At 49.3% G+C, this 10613-nt stretch overlaps 1 protein-coding gene across 3 annotated transcripts in view; it reads left to right on the top strand.

Annotated features, from left to right (window-relative positions):
* Positions 1-2230: 2230 nt before the first annotated feature.
* The window catches only part of DISP3 (dispatched RND transporter family member 3), a 35587-nt gene continuing 27204 nt past the window's right edge, over positions 2231-10613 (top strand). For 2 of the 3 annotated variants that reach the window (XM_085079979.1, XM_085079978.1), the window contains exon 1: positions 9298-9401. In XM_085079979.1, coding sequence (XP_084936105.1) covers positions 9372-9401 — 30 coding nt within the window. In that variant the 5' untranslated portion in view covers positions 9298-9371. Of the gene's footprint in view, positions 2578-9297; positions 9402-10613 lie in introns of those variants that run through there. The other variant, XM_085079980.1, reaches the window with a different exon arrangement.

Raw genomic sequence — 10613 nt, 5'->3', positions numbered from 1 at the left:
GCTCTGCATCCTTCAGGGATTGTCCCCAGGAGCTGAGGTGGGTGTTGGATGCACCTGGAGATCCTCCTGGGACACTTTGCTGGCAGCTGATGAAAAAGAACCTCTCTGGTTAGGGGATATTGCCCTTTCTCTCCACTTTGTTAACCTCACAGCCTTCTCTTGAGCCCCTTTTCCATGTGCCCACAGTCCCACTGCATGTCACCCTTCAACCCAGGTGTTTCCCACTCCAGGCACACAGACATCTCCATGTACACGAGCCCTGGCAGCCCTGTGTGTGTTCATGTAGTGATATTTAATGTTGAATGTGGCAGCCTGAGTGTCTCTGTGTGACAGGGAAAGGCATAATCTTCACATTGTAGGTGGTAGCACAGCGAGAGAGAATTCAGCTAAGGGCTAGTGTAGCTCTGTGGGGTGTGTGAAGGGAGGTGGTGTGGTTTTATGCTCTCAGAAAACCATGAACAAGTTTTAAAAGCTGAAGCTGTCAAGTTGATTTGCACGGAGAGGAGATGGGGATGGTTTGTGTGTGTGCAGCTGTGCCAGCAGCACTCTGAGGCTGCTCACTCCTGTGTGAATCATCACCCAACCTGGGGTGCTCTGTGCCAGAGGCAGGGGAAGCTCACAGGGTGTGTGTCTGTCTGCTCCTGGAAGGCTGGCAGAGTCACAAAGGCTGCTGAGAGCTGTGTCACTGTCTGAATGCTGGGATGCAGTGCTGGCTGGTAACTCCTGCAGTCTGCTGGGCTCTGCTGAGTGACTGATTGACTGAGCACTGTCCCTGCATCAGCGTGGGCTGTGCTTGCACCAGCAAAGTTAGGAAATGCAATTTTTCCCTTTATTGTACCCTTGCAGTTTCCAACAGAATTGCTAACCCCACGCTGTTACCTTGTCTGCAGAGATCTTTAGCACTGGCAGAAGTGCACAAAACTGGTGGAATGCATTTTTACTTCAGAAGCCTCATTAAATTTGCATTCCTTGGAGCCTCACAAGGAAGATGATGGTCTGGCTTTGTCTGCATAACTTTCTGTACACTTTGGGTGATACATCAGAAGAGTTTTTGACACAGCCTGCTTGGAGACACACTCAGGTGATTGGCCTGCTTTACTGTGCTGCTTTCTATTTCTTATTGACTTGCCCAATCTATCTGAAAATAGATATTTTTCCTAAGTTCCATCAACACTCAAGTGAGAATATAGGGCAAAACAAGCTTAGGCTACATGACAGAGGCAATGTAGCCTGATTAAAAGCCATTCCCACCAGGTAGTTGTTGAGCCATTTACTAACACAATCCTGCTCTTGCAGGAATCCACATTACAGCAACAGGTCACTCCAGCAAACGGGCCAGGGATGGGGGGAATATTGCTCTCTCTCTGCCTCCAAAGCCAAAGTGAGTCAGAAGAGCACAAAATAAGTTCATGCAAGACCACTGTATCCAGCACAGTAATTAGAGACAGTCTGTCAACACCCAGCAAAGCCCCTGTACTCAGAGATGTCTTTATCATGGATGGGACTCGTTCAACTCCTGAAAGCCAAAGCAAGGGCAAGGCAAGCTAGATGACCAGCTGTGCAGAATGCCTTGCTGCACGAGAGGCAAGCATGAATCTATCAAAGATTTTCTCTACCACCCTAATTAGTAAGTCTTGCTGCCTCCCATTTAATGACTCCTACTTAATTCAGGAATTGTTGCCACATACTTCTGCCACTTAATGCATACAGATGTCTCTTGTATAGAGCATTTATCTAGCAGTGAGTGAACCAGCGAGTGCTCACGATGAGTCCTTCCCTGGCTCTCACACGGGCTGGACCAGCAGCTCCGGCTAGGTGCTGCAAAACTTTGGGGCACTTTCTGTCCCAGGACGCGGCAGGTCCCAGGGAGGTGGCAGCGCCCACCCGACAGAGCCCAGCTGCCAACCCCAGCCCGCAGTCTGGCACACGAGGCATTCCCAGAAACACCTGTAAAGCAAGCGCTCCCTCGGGGGCGGGCAGGGCAGTCCCGGCTGGCTGCGCATCCCGGAGGGACCGCGGGCACCACAGCTCCTGCCTCCCGCTCCGCTCGCTGCCCTCTCCGCGGCGGGGCTGCCCGGCACCGGGAGCCGTTCCCAGGCACCGGGAGCCGTTCCTAGGCACCGGGAGCCCTGTGCCGGGCTGCCTTCCCCCGGGGCCGGCGGGGCGGGGGCCGCGCACGGGACAGATTTATAGCGCGGCTTACAGCGCGGCCGCAGCGCCGCCCGCAGCCCGGCGGGGCGGCGGCAGCCCCGGAGCTCCGCAGCTCCGCACCGCTCGGCTCCGCTCCGCTCCGCTCCGCTCCGCTCCGTTCCGCGGCACGGCGGGCACGGCTGCCAGTCGCTCTCCCGCCGCCCTTCCGCCCCCGGAGCCGGCGGGCCGTGACGGCAGCAGCGGCGGCGCTCGGCGGAGCGGCAGCAGCAGGCGGCGGGGCCGGGTGAGCGCCGAGCGGTACCGGTGTCGCCGCTGTGGCCAGCGCTGCAGCGAGCCCCGCTAGCGCAGCGAGCATCGGTGCCGCGGGATCCGGAGCTGCCCGGCATCGCTGCCAGCCCGCGGCTGCTGCCGCCCGGCCGGGCGGAGGTGAGTGATGCTCGGGGGCTCCGGGGGTTTGGGGGTCTGGGGGCACAGCCGTCTGTCGCGTTGCCATCCCCGCCTGCCCTCCGCGCTCGGCTCTGCCGGGGGGTGGCCAGGGGGGCTGTTGGGCTCCCGGGTCCCGCAGTGATTAGGGACAGCGCTTGCGACCGCTCCGCGATTCACCTTTTTTTTGTTTTTCTAAGCCCTGCGCTTCCCCTTCTCTCTCTCCCCCCCACCCCCCCTTCTTTTCCCCCCGGGAATCTAACAGCTAAATCCCTCAGTTGTGTGTTTAGCCAACTCTCCCTGGAAGCTCTGGATAGTTCATGAATATGCACAGGGAGAGCTTTTCCCGGGAGGCTGCCTTTATAATGAGCTGATTGAGCTGCGCCTGCAGCAGGGCTGTTCTCCTGGGGGAAAAGTTGGGCGCCAGAACTGAGCAGCTCTGTGTCCCCGGCTGCACGGAGCCTTGGCCGGCTTCCCTGAGGAGGAGCAGAGTCAGTGGGATATTCGCTGTGCTCGGTGGTGTTAGCAGGTCCAGCCAGGCAGGATTTTCATCTGCTGTGTGTCCAAAAGATGTGAAGAGCATCATGTACCTAGCAGACATAAGGAAACCTTCCCGTTTTATGCTGGCTTGTGCAGAAATGGACTTTTCCTGTCTAAAACCCCACACCACTTAATAAGGACATTTCATTGCTTAGCAACAGTCCCAACTCAGCTTGGTCCTGAGCTTTTGCCATTCCAGGTGGTCTCCAAAGATGTGCCAGCAAAACAGCTGCTGTCCTGCAGAAAATGAGCTCTCCTGCCTTTTTTTCTATTTGGTGATGTGATATCCAAGTCAGAAGAGCAGGGCTGGTTGCTACTGCCCAAGTATTTAAGAGCACTTGAGAGAGAATGGGTGCTGAGTGGAACTGAGCAACTCCAGGCCAGAGTGAGCTCTGTGAGGTCCCTCAGGCATGTGAGGACCTTGCAGGTGCTTTGCTGCTGCATCCTGTGTCACCTGCACCTTTGTTTTGTGCTCAGGCACAGCAGCATGCTGGTTAACAGCCTTCGCTTATGCAATTATCAGGATAGCATTTTGACAGCTGTGCAGGGTCTGCTAGGGTTTAATGTAATATGCAAGCAAATAAATTCCTTTAAAACGAGGCTGATGCATGTCCTAGTCTGCTGCTGCAAGACAGACTGCAGTTAAGTGGGGTGAGGACTTGTGTGTTGGGAGAAAAGTACTTTTACAATTTTAATGACAATAAACACACAGACTTTCTGCTCACCAAGCCATATCCTGGTACACATAAAATCAGCTACCCTGGAAACTCAGGCTTTTAAAAACAATTTCCACATGAAAATTTGTGTAAGCTTTTGAAACTAGCTGTCTATTCTCATCAGAACAACTTTGCTTGAGGACAATATTTTCCCTCCTTCTCCCCAGTAACCTTGTGAAGTGTTGATAAAGATATTATCCACAGCATCAGCTTCCTTTGATTGCTCTTTTAAGACTGTGTGTCTAGATGGAAACCTAGCAACACAACAAGTGTATTGAAGGGAGACGTTTTAATAGCTACACTTCTTTTATCACCCTAGATGTATCTTTGGAGGTTAGACTCATCAAACTAGTGTCTTTACCCCTTGGAGCCTTATAACTTGATTCCCTAAGCCTGGAATAAAACAGAACTGAGCTAGTGAAAAATACAACAAAGATGGAATGGAAATGCTAAATATGATAAAAGATCCATTCTTCCTTTCTTCCTGCTGCCCCTGTGAATACCTGCAGTATTGCCATGGGGAGGATACTCCTCTACAGAGACAGAATGCTTGTCTAACAGGAAACTGATTGAAGGGGAAACTACCCATCAGCATTTGTGTCTGTTTCCCCTGGAGGCACAAGGGACAAATGGCCCAGAGCAGTGTGTGACAGTGTAGTGTGTGAGAACCAGGCTGGCATTAGGGAAACATCAGCATCATCCAGTCTCCAACTGCCCATGGTGGGGAAGATTGTGATTCAGTTTCTGCAATGTACAGGGCAAATTCATCCTCAGGGACAGGAAAAAACCCACAAACCACAACCCCAAACACGAGCTGAAGTCACTGATGCTCTATCCAGATTTCCCCCACTGGCTATAGTGTAGTGGTTTTGGCTATATTGATAAATGCCCTTGGCGTGCATAGTCTCCTTCCCATAGACTAGAGCACTTACAGAGTCAAGGTGACAATATCTGACTGGCTCTGTGTAATTTGGGGCCCCAGAAATGAGGGATTTCACACTGGTGAAATTGCTGTTAGTTTTCAGATGTCTGGGGAAAATGTGTTTGCTAGGTGCTAAAAATTCTCTCAATACCTAGCATGTCCTTGGCTGTGCCTCCCAAGATCTTGTGCTTTTTCAGCATTAATGAATTAAACATCACAAATGCCTTTGTCAGACCAACAGAAGAAGCAGTTAAGTTACAGGAGAACTCTGACCCCTTCTGTATCTGTCATTTCTGAGCTGCAAATGAAGTGTTGTTAACAAGCTGCGTTTTGCAAGAGTTTATGGGGTGGCAGTGATGTGTGTGTGTGGAATCAAATCATGGGATGGGATGGGTGATTCTGGTTTGACACAGGGAGAGGGGATGCATATGGTGTTAACATTTTGCATCCAGAAAAACCACAGCACATGTGAAATCCTCTTGTGGTGCCACTGCTCCGAGATAAGTGCTGCTTATACAAAGCCTTGCCTGTTGGGTATGAGTACTTAATAAGTAAGCTTGAGTGAAACTGGAGAGGGATAGAAGTTCATACCCTGCTGCATATGGAAAATCTGGATAAGCTGTGATTTTTATCTCTGAAGTTTGAACTGTTCCTTCTGTGGGTCCCAGGGCCTCTGGGTGATGCTGCTGTGGTCTCTCTGCATGCCAACAAGCAGTAAATCCTGGCAGGACTCTCTTCAGCACGAAGTATTTAGCATACCATTGGTTTAATCCTCTAATCTTATCAAGCACTGACATAAATGAGAGCTGAACAGATTAGTTCATTCTAAAAAATCAAATCCCATTATATTTCTCAATGCAGTGCAAAAGATTTTTCCTTTTACTTACCTGATTGGCTTTTTTTTTTAAATCCATTGTTTGTTTAGAGGTATCAGACTATAGATTTGGGCCAGTGGTGAAAGGTACAGGTAATCAGCTCTCCTGTGATGGGAGTTTATCTGTGGTTTGAACAGCCAGAGGGGATTTCAGGATCAGAGCCAGCAGTGTTGTCTGGGAGGCTGGAGCTTGGCAGAGGAAGGAGTTTCTGCTGAGTGCTTTTACCTCCTCAGTGACAGAGTCCTGTCCACTTTTTATTGCTTTTGTGCCACTCAAGAGGAGTAAGAGGAGCAGAAGATGTCCTTTGCCTTCTTCCTTTCCACTCACCTTGCACGCTCTCTCTCTCTCTCTCTCTCTCTCTCTCTCTCTCTCCTCCCAAGGTGTGTGTGAAAACTGTCGTTTGGCTCAGTGAATGTGTGGCCAGGGACCTGGCAATGTGTTTTCAGACCTCATGATGAAGTTGAGCAATGAAATATTAGTTTCTAGAACTCCCTTAATCTCCCCCCCTGTGATACTGCAGAACAGGCTATCTCTTTCAATGATTGATTCCACGCAGATTTACCTGAGTTCATTCCTCTTGTTGTAGCTTTAGCAGGGTGAATTTGCTCTCAGGTCTGTCCTTTGCTAAGGGCTGGATTCTGCCTCCTCTCCTCTTTCAGAGCAGCTCCTCATTTCATGAACAGCTCTGCTGCCTTCAGTGAGAGTGTTAAAGAGGAAGGTGCTGTAGTGCTGTGACTCACACTAATGCAAGTCATTTTAAAGGACAGATTAAGCGCAGTGTGAGTATGGATTGCAGTGTCTGGCCCTTAATGAATAATTCAGGAGTATAGAGTAGACAGGGTAAGAGTTAAGTGCTTAATCCAGCTCTAGGTGAAGTCAGCAAAAGATTTTCCATTGACCCCAGTCCAGGATATGTTTCAGCAAAGCTTAACTATGTGAGAGTTTGTAAATTGTCCCATTGATGGCAGTGTGCTTCAGGCATGAGCTACAACAACTGTCTGCATTAGCACCCAGCTGAATGTTATTTATGACCCTCCTGCCTGTTGTAATGTCATTAACTGTCCTCTGCAGCACCTAACAGAAGCTTTCTGAGGTCTCAGCACACTTTTATAGTGTTGAAAACCAGAAAGGATTGATCACTGGAGTGCCACACATTAACAGAAGAAAATACAGACAGAAAAAGCTTGGCAAAACAAGCTTCAAAGGTTTAATTTTGGTTGCTTGGAGCCAGGTGTGGTTCCCTCCTTCTGCAGGAACAAGGCAATTGCCTGTGACAGTAGGGATCCCACCAGGGATGGACACTCAGCCTTTCCCAGCTCAGCAGTTCATTTCTGCCTGCTCTGCCAGTAGCTGAGTGTGACCCACCTTGCTGGGGTGAACTGATCCCCCAGGGGCTGGAGCTGCTCCTGGAGCACCTGCTGTGGAATGGCAGAGCAGTTGTGCTGCTGGGAAGCAGAGGATGCTCTGCAGCTGCAGCTCTTGTTTTCAGCTATTTGTCTGCAGCAACTGGGAATCTTCTCCTTCCAGCTGCTGCACAGGGATTTACTTTCCCATAAAGGTACAGTTCAGCACAGCCACTAGCAGTTCTGATTTTTTTTTCATGATGGCAGTATGATTGAATTTGGAGGGCAGGGCATCTCCTCTTTCTGGTTGTAATTCAGCATATAAAACTTCCAGCATAACCTGTGCCTTTGCTCTGAGCCTGTGGGTTCTGGCAGTGCCACAGGCTTTGCTCTCCCCTCAGCAGAGCAGGGCACACAGGCTGTCTCCTGCACTGAAATTAGGGATACCTAACCCTTTTTTCCTGTTTTTTGAGTTCTCTTTCCTTGCTGCTAGAAGAGGTTTGGGGGACAAGGCTGGGATACTTTCCCTGCCATCTGCCTTAAGGCAGCAGGCTTGAAAGTTGGCACAGTCACTGCCTGATCTTTGCCAAGCTCTGTTAATACAGAACAGCTCCTCCTGAATAGAAGGCAGTTCATGGTACAGAAATAGTGGAGAAGGGGGAGAGGCCAATGTGTTTAAAGGGGTTGAAAGAGTCACTGGCAGTCATCTGATTCTTAAACTGCTGCTAGCCTTGACTGTGCTGCTTTATGGGGGGAGAGTGAGGGCTGAGCTGCATTTTTCTGCCTCAGTTTGAGGGTGGGGATGCTGCTGCTTCTGGGCCCTGGTTCTGCAGCTGCATCTCCCCACAGTCATGTCAGTGAGGTCACTTTGGATTTGTTACTGGGAATGTTACCTGGGAGCTGCTAACTACATGGAAAAGCTTATTTGGGTTTCAGGGCATCCTGTCTGATGCTGCCACAGGCTTTCTTCCCATCTTACTTCTGCATAGCAGAAATCTCTTCTACTTGAACTAAGATTAGGCTTCTGGGGGATCTCTAGTTTCATTCTGAGCTCACTTGGCTGATGTTGGGCTAGCAAGTCACAGAGTCCCTGTGTCACTGTTAGCTGGAGTTCAGGTGCCACTGCTGCTCCTCAGGTGGCAGCTAAAGCTGAGTGATGTTAGCTGTGACCTGCTTGATCTGTGTTTAGCTTCTGTGAAAGTCAGCAAAAGGAATAGCTGAATTCCATCAGAGCTGAAGCTTGGCTGTGGAACCTTCTTAATTCATGTGTGAACTTGCATATCATCCAATCCATTTCCCTAGAGGAATAAGGATTTGGATCTGATAGGTGTTTGCAAAGGGTTTATCATATATATGATGCACAAAGTGCTCTTTGCTCCTAGGGGGATGTTGAATTGTTTCCTGGCTCTGTGTTACACCCAGGAGCTGAGAATGAACTGCTTTTGAGCTGTATTAAAGTATTTGCAGCCAATTTGGGAAAAAAGCCCACAAAACAATACCTAACCCTTCTGCTGCTTGGGGTACCTCTGTGCATGCAGTACACTTGATTCCCTGAATCCAACAATTCTCTGTTCCTCCTTTTAACAGGGGAAATGAATTCCTGGAGAAGATGGGGCTGCAGACTCAGATTTGAACTACAGCCCAATGGGGCATTTTAAATATATCTGAGAATATATAAGTCCTACTTATAAATCAAACCTGGCCAAATCCTCTGTCTTTATATTTCCACTGCCACCTCTTTCCCTCCACCTCCCCCCTGCACACCCTCCCACTTGCTCTCCAGCTAAAACTCAGGCACCAGGTTTAATCTCCAAGCCAATTTTTATAGCTGAGTTGAAATGGGAAGGTAGACAGACCCACAAGGGCTTGAAAATTACTCAGTAACACAATGGGCTCCATTTAAACTGGGACTCTGGACAATATAGACATCAGCTTGTTTTGAAAGCTGAATTTATTTTGCTGGAAAGCTCAGGCTACTTCTTGGACTGTGCTGAAAGCTGCTCCTTCCGGTGCTTCCTGCCAACAATTGCAATTTACAGCCTCTGGCCATGGCAGGCTGGGCTTCTTCAGGTCCCACAGAGCACCTTGGACTTGCCTGAGTGTCAAATCTCTGGATGTGCTGCTCAGTGGAGTGTCTCACAACCTGATGGATATGCTGCAAGCCATTTCTTTCCCCATTCAAACTGAATTTTTTGTCCAAGGCTATTCATCTCTTCTCTCTCCCCCCATCCTAGCATCTCAGCTCTGTCCCTTCACCCAGGGCTCAGGGATGGGCAGCAAGTGCTGAGCTGTGATCTGTGGTGCTCTTTGGTTCATTTCATGCTTGTCTCTGGTGTCAGTGCAGTGCACAGAGCATGGCAGAAAAGCTGCAGCATCACAGGGAGCTATAAAACACCAGCCTATGACAACTGGAAACAAGAGATATCAGCAGGTAAATGTTTCATCCCCTGTGGCACTGCTTAAGCCAAAGAAGCAAAGCTTCATTGCTGTCAGTGTGCAGTCTGGAGCCAATTCCTTGGTGCAGGTTTCCTCACAGTGACTGCAGAGTTCATAGCATGGGTTTGTGTGTAAGTGGCACAGGAAAGCATCTGGCCTTGTTTAGATTCCAATAACACAGAGCTCTACTCTAAGTAGCAGACAGATAGATTTTAATGATGTTTCCTTCACAGAGCTCTTGCAGTTCCTTGTATTTCTGATGTGTTGTGGGGGAGATCATTTCTTTTGGATCCAAATCTTGGCTTTCATGCAGCCAAATTCATTCTGCATGTACACCACCTGCCTACATGCTCATTCATTTGGTTCTGTTGTGGATCCTGGTGCTGTTTGCATTTCCATTTCTCTGGCTGGTTTGGGAAGTGCCTGCAGTGCTTTTCCTCTCATACTCAGCCAGCAGCCTGGTTGCTATTGAAGGTTTCCAGAGGTCCAGACAGAGTTCCACATGTGTATGGGGCAGCAGAGTGAGTCCCTTTGAAAATCAGTTTACAAATGTCTGTGCAGAAATAGCCAGTGTTTACTTGTGAAGGGGAATCCCATGAGGCTTTGGAACAAGGTATGTTGTGAAAGGATGGGAGCCTCAGACCCCAAAATATGACAGCAGTCCAGAGCAGATACTCTGCTTTGCCCCAGGAAAGCTAGAAAAACTAACAGCACAGCCACAGTCCCAAATATTTCCTTAATTTTTGTGTTTTAACTGCACGACTTGGTCCTAAGAGCACAAATCAAGTGTGGGATGCAGTAGGAAACTGGGAACAGCCACCTGAAATGCTCTGATCCTTTGCCAGGTGGCAATTTTGTCCCTTTGGGTTGGCTGATTGCCACTCACGAGCAGCTCCTGTGCAGCTCCAATGGCTGGGAATTTTTGGTATTAAAGTCTAGATTCTAAGTTCTAGAAAGGGAATAAGGACAAGGGTGATGTTTGCCTCTTTCTGAGCTGCTTCAGATGCTGGGAGGGAGGAGAAGAGAACAGAGAGGAGGGACATTGCTGCTATCTCAGCTCAGTCCTGGTGGCCTAAATCTGTATCCTAGAGACACAGCAGCTTCACTGGCAGCTTCTGGGAGCTCTTGCAAGCAACATTTCCCTGCCTTGCACAGGGACTAACAGGAACCAGCTCACAGTGTCTCTTGTTTGTATTAGGAAGTCTCC

This window comes from Lichenostomus cassidix, chromosome 21, assembly GCF_008360975.1.
Source record: "Lichenostomus cassidix isolate B80296 chromosome 21, HeHo_3.0, whole genome shotgun sequence".
In the NCBI taxonomy this organism is placed as follows: Eukaryota; Metazoa; Chordata; class Aves; order Passeriformes; family Meliphagidae; genus Lichenostomus; species Lichenostomus cassidix.
This window is presented reverse-complemented; position numbering and strand designations above follow the sequence as displayed.